This window comes from Nothoprocta perdicaria, unplaced genomic scaffold, assembly GCF_003342845.1.
Source record: "Nothoprocta perdicaria isolate Ctin4 unplaced genomic scaffold, notPer1 scaffold_68, whole genome shotgun sequence".
Lineage (NCBI taxonomy): Eukaryota > Metazoa > Chordata > Aves > Tinamiformes > Tinamidae > Nothoprocta > Nothoprocta perdicaria.
Genome location: NW_020455954.1, coordinates 909,653 through 935,433, shown reverse-complemented (window position 1 = coordinate 935,433; position 25,781 = coordinate 909,653). Strand labels below are relative to the sequence as shown.

The following is a 25,781-nucleotide window of genomic DNA, read 5'->3' as shown; positions in this document are numbered from 1 at the left end:
TGCTTTCCAGCAGGTCGACCCCTAATCTGTACTGATGCCTGGGGTTATTCCTGCCCACGTGCAGGACCCTGCACTTGTCCTTATTGAACCTCCTGAGGTTCCTCTCTGCCCAACTCTCCAGCCTGTCCAGGTCCCTCTGGACCAGATCCAACTCTTCAGCTAGATGATAAAATATAAAGATTAAAAGCATGAGAGTAAATATTTAAGTATTGGCTGAATTCGAGATGACCAGAGCATTGCCTTTTTGTTTTAGGCATTAATACTGGAAGACTAGCAGAGGTTAATTGCACTGTGACATAATACAGTAATAACATACTAAGTCATTGTTTTTATTATAAAAAATTCTAAAACCTCATAAAAATAATACTACACTACTGAATCATTTCATTAATGATTTTTAGATTTATTTTTACTGATTTTTTTTATTACTTGTTATTGCTGTCAAATAAAACCTGTTGTTTTAAAACCTGTTTTTAAATGAAGTATATGAATCTATTTCACACTTCTGTAATGATTAATCGCAAATCTATTAAGTTGGAAAACATCCCCTCCAATTATCAGGTTCCCCATTTGCTTAACACTTCAAATGGCATTAACCTGCTTCACGTCAAACACGGTGGGGCATATTATCTGTATTATATCATCTAAAAATCATCTGTATCATCAAAAATTCTGAAGTCTCTATTATTTGTGTAAGTTTCGTCTCCAGGACTGAAACTGTCTTTGGAAACTAAGAATGTGACTAAGTTTTTCTTATTCTAGATACAAAAGCTCGAAGCAGCCTTTTGAAGCCAGGTACCTGAGAACATGACACACCTGGGCACTGCTGTTCCTGCACATTTTCTTGTAGATCTGGTCAATAGCTATGGAGGCGTGCTCGAAACACTGGCTGAACAGCTCGTATCTCCTCTTCTTCACGTGTTCAAATTCTTGCTTGCATATTCTGGCCTCCTTTCGGCTGGTCTCAAAAGCTATGAAAAAAATTGCTGACATTACTTCACAGCAAGCTTCTAAGCAAATACAAGCAACAAATATATATCGTGTACCATAACAAGCATCAAAGAAAATATTTACTAGAAGAAAAGGTTCTAATGCACATACAGTCGGTATGAATTTCCTTCCAGATTTCCCAAAAACATGAAGTTACCAGCCATTCAGTCTCTTCAGTGCCACCTCCATTAGGTGCACTGTGAAAGAATTGTTCCTTCTGGCTGTTTCTGTAAATGGGATGTCTTTAAAYTGCAGCAGAATTTATCCGATATTACATCTTCAGAACTCTCTCTTTTTGGAAATATGTTAACATCTAAAACGCTCTCTGAGGACACCCAATAATTCTATATTAATGCTTATGTCTGAGCTATTAACATGTACATGTTTCCTCAATTAGGGAAAAACGTAAACATTTTCATGATTAAAGTCAGAAATAGTTTTTCAAGAACTACATGGAAGTCTTCTCACAGATAATCATTTTATATTATTTGATCAAGACAGCATCTTTGCTAAAGATAAATATGTTACAGCTGAAACTATCCTTCAAAACGTATACTTTCAAAAAAAGGTACTGCAGAGTATTTATTAAYAACTTGCCTACATATTATTAAAAGATGACTGAGGATAAGGACTTAGGCACAAAAAATACATTAATACATTAAAGAAGCAAAAATAGCAGTGCCAACTCAAGAAAGATTTTCAAGCAGGGTAGGAACTCACAGAGTTCCTAGAGAAAAATAGAGAAAGATCAGTAAGAGAGATTCAGTGTTACCATCTGTTGATTCTTGAAACTTGTCCCGAACAATCTGCAACTTCTCTATGGCTCTTAGGTTTGGGGCAGCTGTCGTCATTAGAGTGTTTTCTTTAGCTTTTATTTCCTGCTGAAGCTGGTTTAGGTGGATCTCAATCTCCTTATCGCTCTCTAGCTCCTAAAGAAAATAGTTATACCTAATTTGCTTTTAGGCCACGACATTTCAAAATATACAATTTGACTTCTGGGAGAAGYACCCCACTCCTCAATTTGCTAAAACCAACAACTTGACCTCGTTCTCAGAATCAATCGATGAGGTCTTAAGAACTGTTCCACAAGATCTTTAAGAACAGCAATGAGTTCCCTTCAGCCCAGAAATCTGAAGTTAAAAATCACCACAGAAGAAGGAGTAGCTGGCAGCATTACTTCATTTGTGGAAAAAACCCTTTCATGAGAGGTTCTTGAAAAGTTCTTCAGGTCAAGCTCAAATGATAACACTTCTACCTTGCTCTCTACAAAATCTGTATCATTTAATTACTTTACATATGATTTTGAAGACTAAAAAGAAGAGAGAGATAAAAGCTCTGAGAAAAACAACCTGCTAGATCATGACAGAGGTCAGTATTTTAAGTACCTCTACCTGAAAACGAAATAGTAAAACCCTTTAGCAGCTGATCACAGATTTCCAGAATTTTATGTCATAACCTGTATTGCTTGATGAAATTTAAAGGCAGAAGGTAAAAGAGGAAGGAGAAAAAAAAAATAAATTCCCTTTACTATTTCTCCGTTATATTTTTATAGCTAAGGTAATTTTAAAAATTCAATTTACCTATAGGGGGCCTATCCAAAAATCTCATGTATTGTATTACTGCTATGTATGGTGGCTAACAGAAGTCACACTCTCTCACACACACACACACACACACACACACACACACACACACACACACACACACACCCTCTCTCACAGGACTACTATTTTCTTAAGCAAGTCCTATTTAAAGGCTGGGAAAGAATAAGCAAATAATTTCTACAAACAAAATAAAATACTTCAATCTGTTCCAATTCAAAATTATCTACCTGTGAAGTACAATAGATTAGATGAACTAAAAAGATTACCTGCAGGTCTTCAGGTAGGCTGCTGTAGTCTATCTGAATTGCTTCTTCTCTTTCATAAATAGTTGATGTAGTCTGAGTGTCGTCTACTTCAGTTCTTAGCTATAGATACAAAACACTCCAGTTTAGCAGGAAGAAAGAGTTACTTCTAATTTTATAAAGATACATTAAGAGGATGGAGAAAGGAGATACGGGTAACAAGACATTAGGGGAACAGCGCTTTTTCCATTGACTCCCTCTGGCAAAATAAAAACACAAAATGGGAGTTCCTGGTGAATTAGCACCCTATGATTCCACTATAACACTTGCAAACGTCTTTGTCTACTAAACCAAGATCTTTTAATTAAAAGGGTAAGGCCTAATTACACCAAAACAGTGACATAATGTTAAAATTATTCTATATGTCAACCAACCCTCAAAGAAAAAATCTTTGAGTTCAAGACCAAATAATTGCTTCTTTCTGAGATCTCTCTTCCATAAACATTTTCAGTACCTCCACTTCACTGATGTCATCGAGTGATCCCAAAAGAAGATCTATCTTCAAGTCCTGCACCTTGCATTCAAGGAGCAGGTTATGTCGTCTTAATCTGTTCTCTTCCAAAGATGTTTCTATTGCTGTAGCTTCTTTTTGTAATTTGCTAGCTTCCCTATGCAAAAGGATGGAAAATACTAAATTAGCACCACTAAATCAGCACCACTAAGGCTGATCAGTCAAACAAAGCACRTTTGACGCATGTTTTTAAAGCTATGCACTATAAATTAGCTATAAAATGAGTTTAAAAGTATATAATTCAATTCTGCAAATTCACTTAGCTATACTGTGCCAATATACCATTTTTAAAGACAGGTAACTTTTCTTTAAGACTTCTAATTTAGAAGCAACACAGGAACAGACCAATAATTAAAAAGCATAAGAAAACTGAAGTATGAACTATCCCCACTGCAAATGATACAAAAGCAGAACTTATGACAAAACAGTCGCCAAAAATCAACATAAAGTGCTTTACGATGCAAACATTTAAAGGCCTRGAAAAAGCTCTTACCTGTTAAGAGCTAACAATGTCTTTCTGAGCTCATCTACTTCATTTTGGGTTTTTAAAACTTCAGATTTATGAGCATTTAATCTCTCCTTAAGATGCTGCTGYACCTCTACAATTTCATTCACTCTTTCTAGAAGCTTTTCCTCATCCTGCAAAGAAACATTTACATTTTTAATCCTTTACCAAAAAGCTTTACATGAAATCCCTATTAGACACAAAGGAGGTTTAAAAGTTTTAACCTTTTACTGTACATTAAAGTTTTACAGACGAGAATCTAAAATACACCAAGGAAGATTCAGGTGTTTTGTATACACAGCATGACCAGCTTCAGATTTGTGACTGTACACATCTGTACAATCTGATGGCAGAGATACCAGGACTACTACAGTCTGGAGACTGGTTCTTTTTCCTCAGTTATTCCCTGAGCACTGCGAGAAGGATCCTCTCTGCTGGACTTCTACAGCATGTTTAGGAACACCTTTCGGAAGTGAAATCCTTGAAAAAGAATTATTCCTCAGAAATAAATCCATGGGTAGTCTGCAAAGGACAAGGAAACTGCAGAGGTACTCCAGAAATGTCTTCTATTTAAATATATAACATTGTATCTATATAGTATTTTCACACACATATATATAAAAACATGCACACAGATGGATGTGTATGTATGTTCATATGGAATTAYACACACACATATGTGTATATATATATATGTATATTTACACACACATCTCTATACACACACACACACACACACGCACGTCTGTGTCTATATTCCACACCGTTGCTAACTTGCTAGGAATTAGCTGCTAGAATATAGCAAATCCAGTTTGTGCACGAAGACATAGTGCAGAGAGACAAATACTGCCAGGATGATTGCTGTGACAGCACCAGAACAAAGTACCTCTAGAATTAGAATCACATAATCCTTCTCTAGAGTAAAATTTCTGCTTTTGCCCAAAGTCATACTTCGCTTTTGTGCATCAGCCAATCAGGGCCTTCTTATACATGAAATATGTACTTATTTAAATGCTTTTAACATACAGTAACAGACTTCACGTAATGCATGTAGCTTTTTTTCTCCTGCTTTGCAGTATTTTCACATTTCACTTCTATTTTTCTTAATCAAAGCACTGCTACACATCACTTCTCCTGCATTTTCCAGTGCATCGCAAGCACAATATATTCAATACACAACATTAATATAACAGAAATTATAAACATGTATTTTTATTACATAGTCAACACGACCTTGTAAAAGTAATTTAGAAAAGAASATACCATGAAGGAGAAATGGGTATGTATTTCTGCAAATAAAAATCTAAATTAGTGTTCACGGCCAGTTATTTTAAGCCTGATTGTATCTGTGAAGCACCTTGAAGATGAAAAAGCCCCCAAGTTGTTTACTGCTACTCATAAAGACTTCTAAAAATATCTCAAGCACATGCTGTTAGTTTTATCCGGTCACATGATGCCTTCTCATATCAATTAAAAGCAACATAATACTGTATATGCGGTAATCTCAAGCTTCCTGATTTCTGTACAATTTTCCATTAAAAAAGTATGACAATAGAGGTTATTTCAAGGTTAAAACAACAATACGCAACCAAATCTTTTAAACACAAAGCCACTTAGTAATAGAAGAATATATATATACACACATATATGTATGCATACATGTGCATGTACGTGCACACACGTGCATGTGCCARTCCTGTTTACCTTCCGCAGCTGGGCAATCTCAGCTTCATCTTTTTGGATGGTCCCTCTCAAGGAGCTGACAGCACTTGTTAATTTTTGGAGGTGCTCATGACTATATTCAAGCTGAACGCTTAGTCGTGTCTTCTGGCTTTCAAACTCCAGTCTAGGCAAAGTACAGTATTTCAAAGCAAAACTTACAGACTACTACTAGTAGGTATTAAAAGAAACATTTTTGCTTTTACTATGTAGTGTATGAAACTATATATAAACTATACATATAAACAAAACTGTCTTTTACTTGACTACAAGAATTTGTACAGATTTGGATCCCAGACTTCACTTACACAGCTTCTTGCTGATATACTGGACACTAGAAAAGAAATCGAGACACTAGAAAAAATACAGTGATAATTCAACAAATCAAGCACCACACCAACAAATAACATGGTTGCAACCCCAATACAATTTTTTTCAAGTTCCTCAGGATATGGGATGCAKCTGTAAGCACCTGCACTCGTGCTGTGCATGACAGGGCTCACATGCCAAGCCCTCTGTGCAACACAGCATCTACAAAATGCTACTGCTCTCCTTGTTCTATCACTCATTTTTCCACCTTGTCTTCCTCCAKTTTTTTCCAACATAAACTAATGATCAAAGCACCTTAAGCATTAACAGGTACTGAAATTTCAACTGCATGCAGTTTCCTACTGCCACTGCACTGCAGCCCTCGTCAACACGTGTATCTGCCCCCATTTCTGAAACACGGAGCGCTGCTTGCAGCTGAAAAGAAAATGCAGATCAGTGCTAGGAATCAACCAGGTCACATTAGAAAAACTATTTTCTGTAAAGAATACATGAAAAAACATGAATTGCCACCTGCCTGACAACTCCTGTACCACAAGTCAGTTCATTTTAAAGTGCTTCTTCTTCAAATACAGATTTGTGGTACTGTGACACTTGTCTCTCAGTAGAATAATAGTTGAAGGTTCTGTGAGGAAACTAAAGATTCCACTTTCCTTAACAGTACCTTCCCATACCAAAATCAGCGTATCTTACGCTCACATCTCACTTAAGACTCATGCTCATGAGTCATCCTCATTCATACGATTCTCAATTTGCACCAGGACCATGTCTCAGCGTGGAATTTAGAAAACTATTCTTCTTAGCCATTTTATTGTTCTACAATAGTACCACCAAAATAACTCTTTTTAACCTATCAAGTTTGTTGCAAGGCGACCCTGTGCATTTGGTTATGTGATGGCTGTTTATAAATCCACAGAGCAGTACAGCAAGTGCTGGCTCTTAACCTACTCTAGCAATACTAACAGGACCTTTTATAGCCATCTATGTTCGTGCTATTTCCTGTGAAAAAATGTATTCATTTGCCAGTCCAATACAATTCACGCCACTTTTTTATTTTTAAATTATAAATACCACCTTTTCCTATCAATCTCCTCTTGTTGCCTCACATGTTCTTGCTCATACACACGGATATTTTCTATACCGATCTCTTCACAGAATTCTTGGAAAACTGCRTCTTCAGCCTTGGAGTAAAGAGAAGACAAACGCCTATGTTTATAGCGTTTTGCAACTCTCAAAATCAAATATTTGGACAATCATTTCATGCTACAAGCTGGATGTTCAAGTTATTTCAGAGAAACTACAAACTTCAAGAGGCAATGGGCACAAACTGAAATACAACACACTCCATCGGCACATGAGAAAACACTTCACGGAGYAGCAGAACACTGGCACAGGTTGTCCAGAGGGGCTGTGGAGTCTCCTTCTTTGGAACCTGCCTGGACATGATCCTGTGCAACATGGTGACCCGGCCTGAGTTGGACAAGATGATCTCCAAAGGCCCTTTCCAACCTCAASCATTCTGTGACTCCACTCCGGAGAAAGGACGAGGACTTGGCCTTTGCAAATCACCCCTTCAGCACAAATGGCAGATTGCGGGCACATGGCCTGCAGAAGAAGGTCACTCCCATTCTTGACAGCACCTGCTCATTGCAAAGATAACTGCAGCCACTGCAGTGTAACCGGCTTCCCATGTTTTACCTGTGGCTTCCATTCCCAGGTGGAAAGAGGGCTGGCTGGCAAACAAAACTAACCCACCAGGTTTGTAAGCTCACGTCCTCATCATAATCCTTTCTCAGGACCCGTAAGTAACTATGTCTCACTTAGAGTAGCATCAAATCAAGACAGAATCCTCCATTTCTTAATTGCTTAGTATATACTAGCAAAAGTTTCAGTAAAAACACCAAGTCCTAAAATTCTAATAAAAAAAGAATTACTAGATAACTAATAGCTACTGTGTACGTGGAAAGACTGAATAAATAGCAACAACCTAGCACATTCAGAAGAAGACCCAACACACTGAACAAAATTTTAGAGATTTGGTCCCAAATGGCCCCAAATGAGTATTCTTCATATATATATATATATATATATATATATACACACACACACACACACACACACTTAAACACAGGCTTGTTTCAGCAGGTATCCAAGCACAGTAAGCACTTAGCAAATTAATGACTAGCTTCCCCCAACTTTTCTTTGCAGTACAAAAGCAAAGTTAACTGTAACGGGAATCCCTATGACTTACAAATTAAGGACTTCTGCAAGACTTGCAGAATACAGATGTTTGCACTTCCTCGTGTCTGAATGTAAGGAAGTGCAGTAGTTTTGGTTTCTCTTCATGTGTAGAATTCCACACAGATTAAAATTCCAGAAAGAGTGAAGAGAAGGGAAGAGAGGCCAGGAACTGAGTTACGTATTTGCGTACTACCCACTCCAGAAAGTGGCAAATAACCTTTCTCTAAGAAACCACATTTACACAAGCATCTAGGTGCAGACCCTGGAGTTTTCCAGATAAACGGCAGCCCCATCCTTTCAAGGTCTGTACTTAGTTTGTTAATGTTTGGCAAKAGTAAGGCTGCAGGTGGCTTCCAGGCAGGGGGTTGAGAAGGATATCTCTTTGTTGGGGAGGCCAGGGATGTGTGAGCTCTAGTCGAACTGTGTTCTTCTGTTCTGTTGCCAGATTAGGCTTTAGTACTGTCCATTTCACCCCGGTGCCTTTAGGCACTTTGTGGTAACTATTATTTTGGATTTATTAGCTATTTATACGAACTGTTCTGGTGACCATCTGATGAGTAGAGAATAGCAGGGAACTGAGGCATGACTTGGCAGAACAGTCTACAGGAAAAACAAACAAGCAACAACAAAAACAAGAACCAATCAACAAAACGGTCCAATAACCAAACCCACTGACTCACATCACATCGTACAGCATCTCATATTATCATCTAACATCTTTCCCGCTGATGATAAAAGACAGGAAAGGAGCAGGATAAAATGACAATCTGTTCTAGTACCCATAACAGGTAATGAATTTAGGTGTGCTGGGATAGCACGAGCCCCTGAACCTCTGTATTAGCTACCTCTCTACAGTGCAAAGGTTAATCAGCCACACCACAACATCCATCAAGGATCTCAGTCTTTCATGAATCAGATTCCATCCCAGACGTATTCAACATTCTGGTTTTTTGTTGTTGTTTCATTTTTTAATTACAGTGGAATAAGGAACTTGTTCACAATTACCACRTAGCTCATGGACAGCATGGTTAACTGTCATCATTCCCTGCTGAGGGCCAAAAGCTACAAATGACCTTGGGATGATCCCAGGCCTGAAGGGTGTGTGACCTCCTAGAGATGATCATCAGTTCATCAAAGCTCATCAATATTGTTCATCAAAGTGAGACGGCCCAACCATTCTCACATGGTAACCAGAGTGGACACAAAATACAAAGCTTGGTTCCAAAAAGGGAAGTTTGGGGTCTTCACAGTGCTCTTTATCGACTTTTCTACTCAATACAGCATTGTAACATGCCACCACCAAGTAACACCACCTGTGCAGAAGTGCTTCAAGATCGTTGTGCCCTGTTCTCAAGCCTAGACAACTGACAGAGAGCTCTGCACGTGAGCTCGCTCGGCCCGTTTGGCCTGTGCCTCTGTCACAACTGGGTGGCAGTGGGAGGCAGAAGGTTCCCTGACGAATTATTTCAATGCAGACATTGAATAGGCCCTGCCAYGACAGAGAGGAGAATGATTTTCAGAAAGACAGCGTCCGCCTGGGGACACTACGTTGATTACTTTAGATTTGCAAATCTTGTGGGTATTCAGAGAGGTTTCATTTATATACATGCTGTAACAGACCCACCCGAGTCAGAAAGAGGAAAGACACTGTGACTATAATTTCTTAGAGAACACTTAAGACACTAGGGACTGAGAAAGAGTAAGGGGAGACTTTGAAATTCTACCCTCCGGCCACAAAGGAGCCGGAGAATATTCTGCTGGGATTTGAGACATCCCCATGGTTTACACTAAGATCTCTAAAGCTGTGAACTTCCATAGATTATCACTGATGATAACAATCATCATCAGTAGCAGAAGGGGAAAAGCTAACAATCACTCTTTTTTTTTTTTTCTCTTTTTCTCAATTTCAAATGAAATTACAGTACATGGATTAGACAAAACTTCATCTATAATTAAAAGTCTGAAAAGTGCATTTGGTTAGTTGGATCTATACCTGGCACACAAAACTCACAACATTTTGATTTTAATCAATCTGATCTGCAAATCTATACATTTGAACGTTAGTGTATATATGTGCTTCTAACAACATAAACTGCCATGACTAGGTGAGAAAGCATTACCTCATTAATTTTTTTCTGAAATTCTTCTATTTTTTCTTCTCTTTGCAATACTCCTTCTTTCAGCATTTCATGCTGAGACTCAGTGTTCATCAGCTCACTTTCCAGTTTAGATTTTTCCTAGATAGAAAGGGAAAAAAAGGTAACTTTTCTAAACAAGCTAGACAACTTTCTAGGCATAACTAGACAGTTCTGGTCTAGCATATCTATATTTTCTAACACAMAAAAAAAATTTTTTTCTCCAAATGCCACTTAATCTATTTAATTTATTGCTAATTTGAATGCAGTGATTACAATTTTAATGAGTGAAAAGGCAAGCTGCATTAAAAATATAATTTAAAGTACATTCTCACTTACAGACTTTTGAAGGTTACTAAATGGTAGACCAAGCTTACTGGAAATTTAAGTTAAGTACGAAAAGCTTCATTACTTTTTTTTTTTTAATGTTTTCATTTCCCTTTTAATGTATATCTTATTAATTCTTTGCTTATAACCACTGAATGTAAAAACCTAAACTGAATTTAAAAGCCATGTAAAAAAACAGTAATTTCTTCACTTGTAATTACGGTTTAGGTCAACTAATACAACGATTAGGCATGAAAATTACAAAGGCTTAGTACTATACCTTGTAGCAATTAGCAAGGTGTTTCTTTCGAATAAGGTCTAACTCGCTCTGTGAATATTTAAGTCGTGTCTGAGTTCCCAGGCATTGAGCCTGCAGCTGTTTCAAATCAGTCTCTTTACGTTTGATCTTCATTAAATCCTAAAAAATATTACAGTAGGAAAAAACAAAAGTATTTTAAACAGAAGCTGACTTATGTGGAAATTACTCCTTTTTGTTACGTTCATGCACTATGTAAGGTTAGCCCGACTTAAGCAGCCACGATCAAAGCAACTGCTGACAGTACTGGTCACATCCAGCAGCAGTTTTAAACAGATTTATCAATCAAGAACGCACACACTTGCAAACTCCTTCTCTACCGCTCCTCACAAATAACCTGAGTTAAGCAAGTCATTTTAGACTGACAGATTTTTGTGCAGATTTATTCATGTTGACAGAATCTATCAACTTTTTTTTCTGCTAAAATTGCCATCAGGTATTCAGAGGCAGGTCTCTTTTTTAAATGTAACTTACAGTAACAATGGTGGTCTTGTTCTCTGCCTTTGGGATGCCTGAAGCAAGTCCTCAGTTAAGGGTAGAGACCAACTGTGTGTTACCATTAACTGGAGGAGGTTGAATAGCTACTATGTCTTTCCTGTCTCTTCTAGAAGTCCTGAAAATCATCCTAATCTTCCCTACAGCTAAATACAAAAACAACCAAAAAAAAAAAAAACCCACCACAAATTCTGTTTAACCAAAACAGAGTATTACCTCACCATTCTCCTGCACGTAATTTTAATTCCTTTTTGCTTTTAGCAGCTAGGTGCTTTTAACAGACCTACCTTTAACTCATTAATCAATGTATCTCTTCTTTCTTTCATTTTATTCATTTCTTTATCGTCCCAACATCTAGCTTTAACTCTTAAATCACTTGATCCTCCAGAAATCACTCCAGATTTCAAGAATAAAGTTCCATCAAGGGCCACTGTCTGAAATAAATGAACATAAACTTCAACATCACAAAGCAGCAACAAYTGGACATCCAAAATAACCCAGAACTAGGGCACCAAGATACGCTATCACGTTTAAACAACCAATAACCATCTTTTAGTTGAACTCTGTTTATTTTCCCTTTCCAAACTTGCTAACGTGAGATACACAAAGTCCTTCATTTCTTGGTACAAATCACTTTTAACATTATTATAASAGATCACAATAGGAAAATGAAATTGTATGATTTCTTTGTATTTAGAAAATTATTATGAGACATCTGAGCATATATTGGCAATTTAATAAGTTATGGCTGGTTGGATAGAGCGAAGCAAGCGAAGTGATAATGGACTGAAGAAAAGCTACAGAGCTGGAAAAGTGAAAAGCTCACTTCCAAGCAGAACGTGTTAATTTTAGTAAATTTTTTTTAAGTTAACCAAGCAAAACATACTTCCAGCTGAAACACTTTCAACTTTCTGCTGTTTTAATCAGGATTTTAAAGGTTTAGTAAGTGAATGAAAGGACATTGTGGGCTATGACGGTAACAAGGATAAGCCCAAGCAGAAAGAACTGCAGAAAAAGACAGTTCTCAAAGCAGAGAAACCAGGAAGTTTTAAGAAGAGGATTATTCCTCTCTTCCATAGAGGGTTATGTCGGGGAGCTGTAATACTGTAACAATCTTTTCTAATTTACCTTTTTTTTTTTTTCCTACAGGAAATCTTTTAAATGTACCATAAACAGAATGGCCTATGAACGCAAAATATGCAGAGATTTATTTATGTGCGAGCAGCCTAGACAGCACAGTACTATCCTATGTTCATCTTGTCATATTGGCTGGAATGTTTATGGAGGAATTATTTATATGGCATCAAATAGATAACTGGAAAACTGCAAACCACAGGCAACAAAATGCAGCTTCTTACTTTCAGCCTAACAGGTCCATCAAATGCTATATGTCTTGCTTCTTTAACTGTTTCACACACCAGACCATTCCCACTCACAAACTGAATCACTTTCTTCAGGAGAGGAAAGGGAGTCTGTACAACATCTACCATCATTTTGGCTCCTTTTATCTCTCTCAACTTTTCGTTGATTGGTTTAACCTGTAAAATAAGTATGTGGTGTTTAGAAGCAGCTGGAAGCATGGGACTCCAGTAACTTAATAATGTGACAAGGTGGGGGAATGGTGTTCCAGTTTCTAAGGGGCCATGCAGAGGCATAGTGCTCTCTTATCACATATAGAAGTATGTATGCGTAACCTAAGATGCACAGGTAAGTCTCCTTTACATCAGGACAGCATACAGTTAATTAGCACCAAAAATCATAAACAAATCCTGTAATATAATTATTTTAAAATATATCCTGTAATTCTAGCATAACCTACATACTCTCTAATGTGATCAGATTTTTTCCAAATTCCCTAGAACATAGATCTATTTTAGTCTGAAAAAACACACCAGAATTATCTACACTACTGAGAATTAACCAATAACAAGATTTACAGCTGCATTAACTTGCAGGGCAGGAAAAAGAAAAAAAAATGTCCTTACATCAAGGTAATCCAAAGCAAGGAAAGTTTCAGGTTCAGCTCTTTCTTGCTTTAGGAACCGAATGCAATCTCTTGCTGTTTTTTCAGTGGCAACAACAATAGCAGTCATGTATTTGCTGAACACTTTTGTAACAGCAAGCTGGTATTTTTTATGAATAGGATGGCACAAGTCGAGCAGTCTTCCAAACTGAAAACAAAAATGCAAAGACATACTAAATCTTATTAATAGATATCAAATAGTAACAAGAAACCAAAGTCACGGGAGTAAAATATTTTGTACATCTCTCTTTAGCATACACTTCTTGAGGTATAACAAAATGACAATACTATGACTGCCAAAGTAGCTTTTCTGATAGAAATAAATTATCTGCTACACAATAAAATAATCTTTTTTGAGCAAAGATTAGGTCTTAATAAAAAAAGAACTGGAAAACAGCATTAAGCGATCACCGCCAATTCCAATTTTACACCCAGAATTAGTTATCTGCTCATAATAGTAGCACGAACAATGTCTATGCATTTCCTTGCATAGCACAGCACAAATAATCAAGACTATATTGCCATATATTAATAGTCATAGCCTAAACTCGTTTAGCAAAAACATATGAAAGTCAATTGCTGCATTGATAACTGCTTATTACTTCTTAAGAAAATAGCACTCAAGTTTAAAACCTGAAAAGAAACATCAAATGGGTTAAATTTGCTCAGACCAGTAAATTGCTGAAATCTCAGTTCAGTTTAATAATAAGTTGCACTACKTACAAATTTAGTGATTTGTTATAGTAATTTAAGAAAAAACGAAGTAATTTTTTCAAAGATGCTTGCTTAAATGAGGTAAATTATTCCAACTTACTTGTGAACAAGCCTGCAAACTTACTGTGCATACCTCAGTTATATCGGATTCCCTAATTAATTTCAGGTGTACACAAATATTGGTTAGCCCAGCTGAATCTGCCTCAAGAGTTACCTTGCCAATTAAAACTAACAATGCCAGAATAAAGTTTTGAAAATTAAACTGAAAAAAAACCCACCCTGTAATTATTTGCAAAATTTACTGTGTTCATCAGCCAAATGCATGAAAAGACAGGCATGTCACACTGCAGGACTCACACCATTGCATGTACATTGGGTGTACAATGAATGACAGATATCTGCTACAGGAATCTTTCAACAGAACCTTTAAATAAGAATTAAGCATGTACATGGCTTAAGCCATTTTGTACATAGGAAATTCTGAGGAAAGACTGCCACATCTTCCTAACCCTGCTCAGGCTCTGACTGAGGAGGACTTAGTGGATTACCAGAAAATGCAATGATTTGTATCACATTTCCCCTGATAATTTTCATTAACTTAGGCTTTGTTCAATATCACTTCATTTTAGGATTAGTAACTAGAGTTTCAGGAGCAGCTCTGTTGCTTCACATGCTGATACCGGGAAAACTACTGCAGGAACAAAGGTAGCTGAAGCAGATTAATATTAAATCATCTCTCTATGACTTATTTACTAAAAGCCATCCCACCAATGATGAGTACTCTGCATGTGCAGTCCTTGAAAGAAGAGAACATAGAACACCCTGAAAAATGTCTCTCCTCAGGACCACCAATGTATCACCTGCATGGTTCAATTCTTGTCAGATCTTTTGATTGGGGGAACTTCTTGTGAGCACAAATATAAAAATAATGAGACACAGCTGAAAACCACAAGTTTCAGAACCTCTCAAGAAAACAACAGGATGAGCCTCTTGCTAGTTTCTGACAAGATTCTGCCAAAAAGATGCAAAGGATAACTGAACTTTTTTTTTTTTTTAATATATGTTCTTATGGCAACACTAGAATGCACACATATGTCACCTTCTGAACATTTTTTTCAAAGTAATATTCCCAGCCTGTACATCGTATGTACACCTTATCTCTATCATAAAAGAGCATGTATTTTGAGACATTCAGAGATCAACTATTCCACTTCTTAGATTTAGTAAGCAGTTCTTGTTTACAGTAACTTCCAGTACTGGAACAAATACTTTAATGTGCCCAGAAATAGGTATAAATGTCTCAYAAAACAATCAATACATGCATTGTGGTGAGTATCCTGCTATCTGTTGACAACTCAGAGTCAATACATTGTGAAGATAATGAAATTATTGAAAATAAAATCTAAGTATAAYGCAGTAAATGAGATGCAAAGACGTGACACTCTGGACATAAAAATACATGAAACATTTAAGTGAAATCATCCTTTGTAAAACACTCCTGAAAGGAAGAAACRGTCTTACAGCTAACTTGTATATTTTGAATAAAGGAATTGGCAAATCAAGCATATATTTTGACAACAGAAATATGAAAACAAACCAAAAATATCACATTCTACAAAAGCAAAGAACAGATTAAACCATTTTTGTGATGTAAGCATGACTATGTCTATTTTTGGAAAATGAAAAATAATCATAGCACCTGCTGCTATTCTTTTTATGCTCTCCTGGAAAAAAAAATACCATAGGCATTAAATAAATTAATCCAGTATTATCACACATCTCTTAAGATACTCCAGTATTACTCACATGTCCAGTGTTCAACAGCCAGAAACAAAATCCCATGTAGGACACTTGAAGACATACTAACGTCTGTCAACTTTCCTCTTAGCAGGAGGAAAATGACAAACGCAGTCATTTCTGTAAAAATGTGCATTCTGAAAAACCAAATAACTAACCAGTCTCTGATAAGATTTTTAAGCTATTTCCCCATAAATCTGCATTTTTTTCTCACATGATAACTCCATACAAAACTATTTTCCTTGCAACTGAAGACACAGACATCGGTTTTTGTTCCTTGGATATCTGCAGTGTGAGTTCTGTGTATGAACTCACGCTGACGTAAAGGCAAGATGCTCTCAGTTACGGAGGCCGAACCCCAGGAATAACATTCGGCCTGCCCTCCTCCGTACCACACATACGGAAGGCCACTGAAACAGGAATGCAGTCTTGCCCTAAGTCAAACTGAACCTAAATGAAAAAAAGCATGCTTTACAATTGTTGAATTTTACCAAAGAACAGTTTCTTACTGGGGAGAAGGGATTCCCCATGAATTTTGACTGGTCGTCCTGAAATTTTTGCATAAAATGAAAACAGAACTCATCAAACCTGCATAACTCCACTTCAGGGCTGAAAGTATCATGGGTCATGAGTTGATATACAATTTATCAATATAATGGTTTACAAAAACTAAGTTATCTGCAATCAAATTGTCTGGTCCCTCTTACAATTACAAAAAAAAATATCAACAGCAAAGATGAAAAATGTTTTTGTTTTGGTTTGGTTTTTTTTCACGCTTCAGAAAAGTGTGAGAAATACACAAGAAAAATACAGAAAAATACAGAAGCAGCATCTCAATTTCCTTTTTGCAGGCCTAAATTTTAAAATACTTTCAATTTCCTGTATCTGCTTACAAAATATTAATTAGAACTCTCAAATTTTAATTTTAAAATGAGACTTATAAATGAGACTATTCAATTACCACAGAATCCGGATACAGTCTTTTGAGACTTTCCAGAATCTCTGCTTTCATTTGCTGACGCCTTCCTTCATGGTAATCAATTTTGGCATTCTGGAGTTCATCAACTGTTTTGTTCAATTCTTCATTCACTTCAGCCATTCGTCTTGTTGAATTTTCAATTTCCTTTGATAGCATTTCCTCTTGCTCTTTTTTCTCTGCTAATAATTCACTTCAAATCAAAGCAAAAATAGGAAAGCAATAATTTTATTTATATACACTTTTGGTTTATAAAATTGAAGTAATGCAATAGCCACAGATTATTAAAAAAATGAAAGTTTTTTCACATCTGTAACAATTGCTTAGAGAGTTGTATTTTATATAGCACATACTAGGGTTTCATCTTAGAGTTCAAGAGAGAGCATAGGGCTGCGTGTAATATTGAACAGTACTACTTTATTCTTCATCACCAAAAGGTCTATTGACATAAAGCTGAAAAAAACCTGCGAATCCTCAGACAAAATTTTGCCTTACTTCACACAACTGTCTAAGTCACCAAAGCTCTCCCATGCTCTACTACTACTACTACCACTACTACTACTAAAACTACAAATAACTGAAATCATTTTGCATCGTAGCAGTMAAAACTGACTTCCTGCTCCCTGTCCAGAACACAGCTTTCTTGTGTACATGCCAAATTGCATTACAGATGTTAAGAAAAACACAGGTTGGAAGAGATATCTGGAAATCACTTCCTGCTCAAAAAAGGGAAAAGGTCACAGGTATATCAGGTGGCTCAACATGGGCTCGTGCAGCCTGTTTCTTAACAAGTCCAAGTTAGGCAGGAGACAAGGCAAGGAGCCAGAACTAAGCTAGGTTTCTAATAAACAATATAGATATTAAGTGGTTTCAAGAGCAGCACAATTACACTAATACTATCTTCTCTGACTCACAATTTGTACAATAGCCTTAAATTCTAGTTTGCAGTGACATAGATTCCACATTTGTACACCACAAGAAATAGGAGGCAATCATAAAATTGTTTCAAACAATATACAGATGAGTTGTCACATATCTTCATTTTATACTCTGAGAGCTAAAGTAGTCAAAATACTAAAAAGAACCATAAACCAGCTACATTGATTTAAAAATATAAGACATACAAAGAATTAGCTTTTCAATTTTTTTAACATACGTGCACATTTTGGTATACTCTTCCARCTTTTCTGCTCGTCTCTTATACTCTTCTATCTGTTCCATAGTCTGTTTTATATTTTCCTATACAATCACAAATGCATTAAAATGCATTAAAAACCAACAGATGATAAAAGCAATTCTATAGCTCTATATACAGCTCCCAATTAATTCATAGTGGATACTGAATAGCATCTGAAATAATAAAAGGAAGCAGAAAAAAAAAACCCTTAATCTATTCAGAACAAAAACAAACAAACAAAAACAATCAACCAAAAAAAAAAAAAAATTCACTCTGACACGCATTAGTAGACAGGACACCAAGAAGTTACTCAAATACACATATACACAGAGTCAGCCTAAAGAACATCTCAGCAAAAACACTGCTATGTCCAAAATGAACCTTATATATATGAGGCATATAGATATGCCACAGAGGTAGGAAACTTCAGACAGAAAAAAAAAATACAAGTTAAGGAAGCAGAATGTATTTGAAGCAAATATTCCAAGTAACTGTAAAATATCAGATTCCAACCTTTGATAAATAAGTTGTCYGTGTCGGCACACAAAACCACTTTCTGAACAAACTTAGAAGTCCTTTTGCTCAACTGTGTTGCTATATGAAAATTGCACAAACCCTGGCAATTTAATTCCTGGTTTTTGCTTACATCAAAACATTTAATACCTTTATATAAGCATTTAAACCAGAGAAAGCATACAGAAAAATAATATTTTTCTCAGTAGAACGTAATCCTAGCTTGATACAAATACCTCAATTTCTTTTTTCTTCCTCTGATGAAGTGTCATCCTCTCTTGATCTGCTTTTTGCTCCCAACGAAGTTTATCTAACTGCTGGGTCAACGTAGCTACTTTCTTTCGTGCTAACTCCTTTAGCTCTTTGTAGCKCTCCAACTGGACAAATAGTATGAAAGAAAATGCACAACACACTCCACTGAATATAGGAAGACTCATCTTATATGTTTTCCACTAGTAATTACCTTCCTTACAAAAATCAAGATTATGAAAATCACCTAACTACCCACAAGATATATCTAGCTACTGAATCTATTAGCCATTACAACATATTAAAGAAGGATCCAAGAAAAAACTAATTAAGGCTGACTTCCTGTCTGCAGTACTGTTTCACACTTACTATTGAGTCTTGTTTTTGAAGAAGCTTTACAATTTACGATATTTCACAAAAACCATGAGGTAAAAACCTAAGTGAACTAAGCAAAAAAAGAAAAAAAAAAAAAGCAAACCCTAAGTAAACACTGAGTTGCTGCCTAACTGCAAAACGGTGCATCTTTGAACTTCACAATTACAGCATTTTTATTTGAATAGAACATTCCTGTGTTATGAAACAAAATTAAGGTGAACATATAAAATAGCATTTTAAACAAACCTACAAAATTTAGCATAATTTAAAAAAACACCTCTGAAGTGCAGAAGATTAAGAGTCTGATACTAAGTGAGCAGTAACAAGTAGAGCTGCCCTGGAGGTTCTCATCAATCAGAAGTATTCTAATAGCAACAGTGGAGAAAAGAAGTTAACACTTGGTAATAAAATAATTTCTGGGGAAATAGTTCAAAAGACAATTTTTTTTTAACTGTGAGTATCACTAAGCCATTTCATTTTTCAATTTGACAACAAGCAAGGTGATGTACAAAATGAACAATGAACAGTTAGATACATTTGTTGGTGGGAAGTTTGTTGACTTATTGTTTGTTTTTAGGTGAAGACTTATTTCTTTATCTCAGCTCACAAGCGACTTTTCAAAAATGAACCCTCCAAAATCCCCCAACACTCTACTGGATTTTTGCTCTCCCATTTCCTATATTTCACCATCAAAACTCCAATGAAAAAGAACAAAAAAAGCAGTGAAAGCTCTGGAATGCTTAYACACAGATGTGACACTAAAGCATAGAGGGCCCTATATGGTTGCAAATACAAATTTTACATATGTTCCTTCCCAACTTTCCATAAAATTCTTAGCTTCTTCTAATAAATCTTCACATATTGCTTAGAAAAAAAGATGCACTACTCATGCTAAAAGAGATGGCTTACTATTTCTCATCTCACAATAGCAAATTTCCAAATGCACTGAAGCCCCAAATTCGGAGCGTCTGGGAGATTAAGATTTTTTTTTCCCCATTCACAGGAAGTATACAACCTCAAAGGCTGCATTGCCGCTTCCCTTCATTCCATTAAAACAAAGTCTCTAATCAAAAGCTACAAATATGCTTTTGTATGAATTTTACTGTAACACTAGATATTACAGATTACTAGTGAATTGGTTCCTTTGTCATCAGTGTGGGTTTCACAGACTTGACTAATAAACAATACTTTGTTTTTTGGCTTCCAGATTCACCTGACTTTCTTCCAGCTCAACATCTGCTGCTCTCAGCAGCATCTCCTCTTCAGTTTTCTTCTCAAATGCTGTCCATGCTTTCTCAATATCGGATAATTCTGTTTCCAGTTCTTTTATATTTTGCTTTTCCTTATCACAGTATTTCTCTTTGTCTCTTAAAGATTTTTTAGACATTTCTACTTTCTTAATTTGGTAGGAAGTGTTTTCCTTTGCTTTTATATAGAGAGGCCTCTGCTGAATCAGAGATGCTTCTAGTGTCCTAAAAAAAATTACATACCCACAGGTRATTAATTTTAAAAAGAAATAAAAAGAAGGAAAACATGGCAAAATCTTATAACAAACAAGTTTAAAAATTGCTTATAGAATTACTGAAACTTCTGGGAAAAAACCAACATCTAGAATTACCTAACTGCTAAACTTTTATTTCCATAGCACTGGAATTTCACTCGCCTCATTCATCAGGAAATGGACCCTTAGCAAGTAATTCCCAATGCAGACTATGTTTTAATATCAAAGACTCTTGTGGGAAAACTTACTTTACTTCTTTTTCTATGTGTTGCTGGTCTCTGTTTAGTACACCAAGCACTTTTTTCTTGGCTCTGAATGCATCTTCAGCTCTAGATAGGGAGTCTTTCTTGAGTCTTGCCTCCCCATTCTTTTCATCCAAACTTTTTTTCAGAAAGTCAATTCTTTTTTCATTGTGATAAAGCTGGAAAAGCTGCAGCTGTATCCTGTTTTCATTCAGTTCCTTGAGAAGCATCTGGTAATGCTCTGCCTACCAAAATTAAAATGTTATTTGTAGTTTAATAAAAGGCCATTTAATGACCACCACTCTAATTTCAAGTCCAAAGTGACATAACTTGATGGACTGGCATCTATAAACCTAGTAACATGCACTAATCACAAAACTCAGGCATGTAAGTCAATCCTTACTTTAATTATGCTGTCATTTATTTATTGTATGTATTCCTCTATCATTCTAAAAAGTTAGGGATTATATTATAAGAAAAATATTAGTTGAAGAAAGCAGATGGCATTTGATAGAATCAAATTGAAAAATTCATCTAAAAATCCAGAAAATATGTTAAATCCATGTTCTCAGCAGACAAAGAAAGTATTAACTCTGGAATTACCTCCTCTTTTTCCATTCTTGCTTGTTTGCGTTCCGCCGCAACATTTTTTTTCTTGTTATAATTAAATTGTGCATCTTCTTCTGCTTGTTGCATTTTTTTCTTTTTTCTCTCATATTCTTCCGCAAGTTCCCATGAATTACTGATTCGTTCAAAAAGTTGAGTTCTTTCTTTTGGTTTCTTCATTGCAATTGACTCTACTGTTCCCTAAAACAAAATTGCCAAAATACAACATTGTAGATTGTCATTTTGCACAATGCTGTATTCTTCTCAAGTGCATATAACACCTGTTTTCTGATATTTTTGTAGCTAACAGAATTTAAAGTTAATTGGCTTAAAATCAGGGAAAKTTTCAGCAGTGAAAGGAATACCAATTATCCACTACATCTAAGTATTAACCTATCATCACTTCAAAATTAAGTCATTTTAAAATTTCAGACACTCACTATAGACAACATCTTCAAACTCAGAAATCTATCTAAAAAAATCTGTGAGCAGTATCAGAATGACAAAAATATATCTTACTAGCCTCCTTAAAGGAGTTAAAATTCACTTTCAATGCAAGTAAAACTAACAAAACCCAGTATTTCAAGAGTGTATCTGCTGAAATCAACGGACTAGAAGATCCCCCAACATAGCAGTTAATGGGAGTACAATTTCTGTCCATGTGTTACCTGCCTCAAACCTTGGCTGACCTGAAGATATTCTGCAGGAATATCTTCCTGAAGATAGACTGCAGGAAACAAGCTTTGTGATCCTGTTTTTCCACCAGCCAATGCCCTCATCATAAAAGCCATTATCCCAACAAATATCCATGAATAGAGTTACGATAAAAAGAATAGTTTTCCCTTTGGAATTTTAAACTCATCTCTGTGAAATATCTTCATTGTAAGCACTGGCATTTTGACCTGTATTGCTAAATATTTTTGAGGTCATAGMCTAATAGAAATGTCAATTGCTAACTCACTCTGCTGTTTAACAAGGTTTTTGTTAAAATTTTATGCATCTTGAATAATAAAGGTGCTTTGAGATGCAGCTAGTGTCTTTTTCTACCTTTAACATCCAGAGAAATTAAGACATAAAACTTCAAAAAATAAAAACACATTATCATATAAACTACAGGACAGAAATAACATAATTTCTTCTGATTAGTGTCTTTCTTACCAGTGCTCTTGTGCTCACATACAAAACTGCTTAATTTCAATTTCACTCTACAGTTCTAGTCAAGGTCAGGATAAAATTTCATTTGTTACATTGAAACTATCTAAAACTATTTCCTTTAAAGTCAAGCAGGTAACTGGCCATTACTATGAAAGAATTTCAGAATTTTTCAAGTGTTCTTTACCAAGTATCTTCAATGCTCACCTGAAAAATAAGACAATTCCTGGCTTTGACAAGTATGCCTATTTTTTCAAGTTCAGCTATGTAAGCAGAACGGCTGATAGGTTTATCATTAAAAATAAATTCTGTACAACTACCTAAAGAAGAAATAAAAAACAATTACTATAAAGTGGAGAAAATTAACTAAGTAGCTGATCAACATAACTTTTTWAAAAAGTGCTTTTCAAATGAATAAATATATGGAATTTAAATACGCTTCTTAGCTCACGGGGTTTCACTACTGGTCCCAGTAACTTTTGAACCCAACTCATCAACCAACTCACAAAAAAAMCCCTAAAAATAATTATGTAAATTCTGTAACTTCTGTAAAAATATGCAGTTGGTACTAGAGAGAGATGCCAATCAGCGTCCCTACCGAGCAATCTTTCGGTATAAATTTCCCAATTGTATTTTCAGTTTGCCTGCTGGTTAACTAGGCAGCATACACTTCGTTTTGAAAAACGCACATCATATGATACCTCTGGTCTGCACCAGAGCAGGTGCGACTCTGCAGTCTATGAGAAGCTGTGAGAGGGGTAGGTAACACACAGCCATAATACAAGATTATTGGGAAAGTCATTAATTTTGCTGCCAACAAAGCAACTCTCCCACCCAAATAAAAATATTTCCTTGCTCATTTCAGTTGTTTCATCTTTTTGCATTAAAAACTAGCTGCATATTTCCAAAAGATATCAACAGCAGCTTTGGTGTCTGCAAAAAGAAGTTTCAGAACGGAAATCTCCAGACCTTACACTATCCACTCATTTCAACAGCAAAAATGTCAGAGCAAACCACACACTAATCATTTGGTTACCTTTTAACTTTGCCTGTAGTATGTTTTCTTTTTTGAATTGTAACACCTGGTTACCATAATATTGTTTAAGAACTATAAAAACTTCTTCAAGACTAACAGACTTAAGCTACCTAATACCAACTAAAAATATGCATTTGAAACTCAGAGCTACATAGTCTCAGTGTCTATTTTTTGCACATCATATAACGAAAAAGTGTCCGATAGAATCTATTACCTACCGCGAATAACTCTTGCAAATGATTTTTCTTCCCCATTTTCTTCACAATACACTATTTTTACACTTGCTGTAGAAGAAACTGGTTTTCCAACATGCGCTCCATGGATAAGTTCTCGAACATTTTTAACTCGCAAGTTAGCTATCTTTTCACACATCACAAAACTAACAGCATCCATTATGTTAGATTTGCCTAAAAAAAGGGAAAAGTTGTTTTGTCACAGCAAAAATGAAACAAGGAATTCAATTAACAATTAAAAAATCTGTGATTATTTTTATTATAAACTGGTTGTCTGCTTTACATTATAGTTTAGAAACACGTGTTTTTAGAGTGTGAAACATCTTTCCCTAAATGGAGTATTTAATGGAATAATGGAATATTAAAGACTCTCCCAGTTACATAGATATTTCTTTAATTGTTAATCGAATTCCTTGTTTCATTAAATCCAAAAATCACTATGATAGGCATCTCTAGAGGTTATTACACTGTGGGAACACACACATTTTATGTGTACATGAAGTGAAGAAATAGCAAGATCTAAATCATTAACAGGTTGTTTAACTATGCTCAAATGTTGAGCTCATCCTCAAAGCTTTTCCATAGGTAGCCCCCACGTCCTACCCCATTTTTTCTCTGGCAATTGTTTTTGCTTTAGAAAATCTTCACTGGAAGAGAACAATTTTTAATAAAGTTTCCAGCACCCTGAGCATGGCAGTGCCAACTCTCATCTACAAGTAAAGGCTCTTGCAACCTAAACTACAACATCCAAAGCAGCTACCATGGCAAGGCTGTTTCATCTCCCCTTCACAGGCATTCACTTCTATGGCAAAGACTACACATTCACTGAAAAAGCAGCTTTCCATTGCTACAGTTCACAACCAAGCAAATTAAAGTGAAACCATCTTTATGTAACCTTAACAAGCCGAGCTACCAACTGGGGCGGCCAAAAAGTCATGGATGCTTTTCAAACAGCTCAGTCTACAGGGCAGGAAAATAAAGGGGAGGGCTGGGAGTCAAATTCTCTTCACCCAAACCACTTTCTGGAATGGAAAATCCAACCCTTTAGTTAAAGAAGGTATGAAGATGGTCAGACCAGGAGCACTGAAAACATTGCTTGTGCTGCTGTCCMCATTGGGCCTATGAGCTCATTCTAATCAGGCCCACTAGAGCCTCTAGTCTCCCTGAGTCGAGCTAACTGCTTCCTCCTTATCAGGCCAGTGGCTTCGCACAGGTGAAGTGTGGGGGGGAGGCAGACCCCAAAACTGAGACAGATGCACCAGAAACTTCCACCATAAAAGCTATGGGACAGAACCCACACCTGCAGCTGCTAATTCCACCTGCCCGCCTTTTTCCTCAGCCCCACTACCTGATCCATTGGGCCCGATGATACAGTTGAACCTCATGAAGGGGCCAATAACCTGCAGCCCACGCCATGACTTGAAATCCTGCATCTCCAGCAGCTTAAGGTAACCCATCCCTGCAGCAGCAGGGGAAGAGCAGCCCAGACTGTTAGCTGCCTTCTAACTTTCCACCTGCACAACACCTAAACAACCAAAACGTATTTCCCTTTACTTTATTTCTCTTTTTTTATTGTTTTATATTTGATTTTTGTATTTATTTGCCCTGCGGAGGGCGCGCCAACACCCTCGCCTCGCCTCGCCTCGCCTCGCCAACGGTCCAGCCAACCGTCCCCTCCCCCGTCCCGCAACCGCCTGGCGCCCGAGGCACGCGGC

At 36.4% G+C, this 25,781-nt stretch overlaps 1 protein-coding gene across 1 annotated transcript in view; it reads right to left on the bottom strand.

Moving 5' to 3' along the window:
* SMC1B (structural maintenance of chromosomes 1B) overlaps positions 1-25,637 on the bottom strand; it is a 30,908-nt gene extending 5,271 nt beyond the window's left edge. The window contains exons 1-21 of the mRNA XM_026050373.1: positions 25,415-25,637; positions 24,052-24,240; positions 23,005-23,117; positions 21,643-21,846; positions 21,046-21,284; positions 20,510-20,768; positions 18,909-19,049; positions 18,139-18,221; positions 16,968-17,175; positions 13,458-13,643; positions 12,831-13,010; positions 11,760-11,906; positions 10,942-11,079; positions 10,320-10,436; positions 7,033-7,139; positions 5,617-5,758; positions 3,901-4,046; positions 3,351-3,504; positions 2,861-2,959; positions 1,763-1,919; positions 817-971 (exon numbers count right to left, since the gene is read on the bottom strand). Coding sequence (XP_025906158.1) covers positions 817-971; positions 1,763-1,919; positions 2,861-2,959; positions 3,351-3,504; positions 3,901-4,046; positions 5,617-5,758; positions 7,033-7,139; positions 10,320-10,436; positions 10,942-11,079; positions 11,760-11,906; positions 12,831-13,010; positions 13,458-13,643; positions 16,968-17,175; positions 18,139-18,221; positions 18,909-19,049; positions 20,510-20,768; positions 21,046-21,284; positions 21,643-21,846; positions 23,005-23,117; positions 24,052-24,240; positions 25,415-25,523 — 3,273 coding nt within the window. The 5' untranslated portion in view covers positions 25,524-25,637. The remainder of the gene's footprint in view (positions 1-816; positions 972-1,762; positions 1,920-2,860; positions 2,960-3,350; positions 3,505-3,900; positions 4,047-5,616; positions 5,759-7,032; positions 7,140-10,319; positions 10,437-10,941; positions 11,080-11,759; positions 11,907-12,830; positions 13,011-13,457; positions 13,644-16,967; positions 17,176-18,138; positions 18,222-18,908; positions 19,050-20,509; positions 20,769-21,045; positions 21,285-21,642; positions 21,847-23,004; positions 23,118-24,051; positions 24,241-25,414) is intronic.
* Positions 25,638-25,781: the final 144 nt, after the last annotated feature.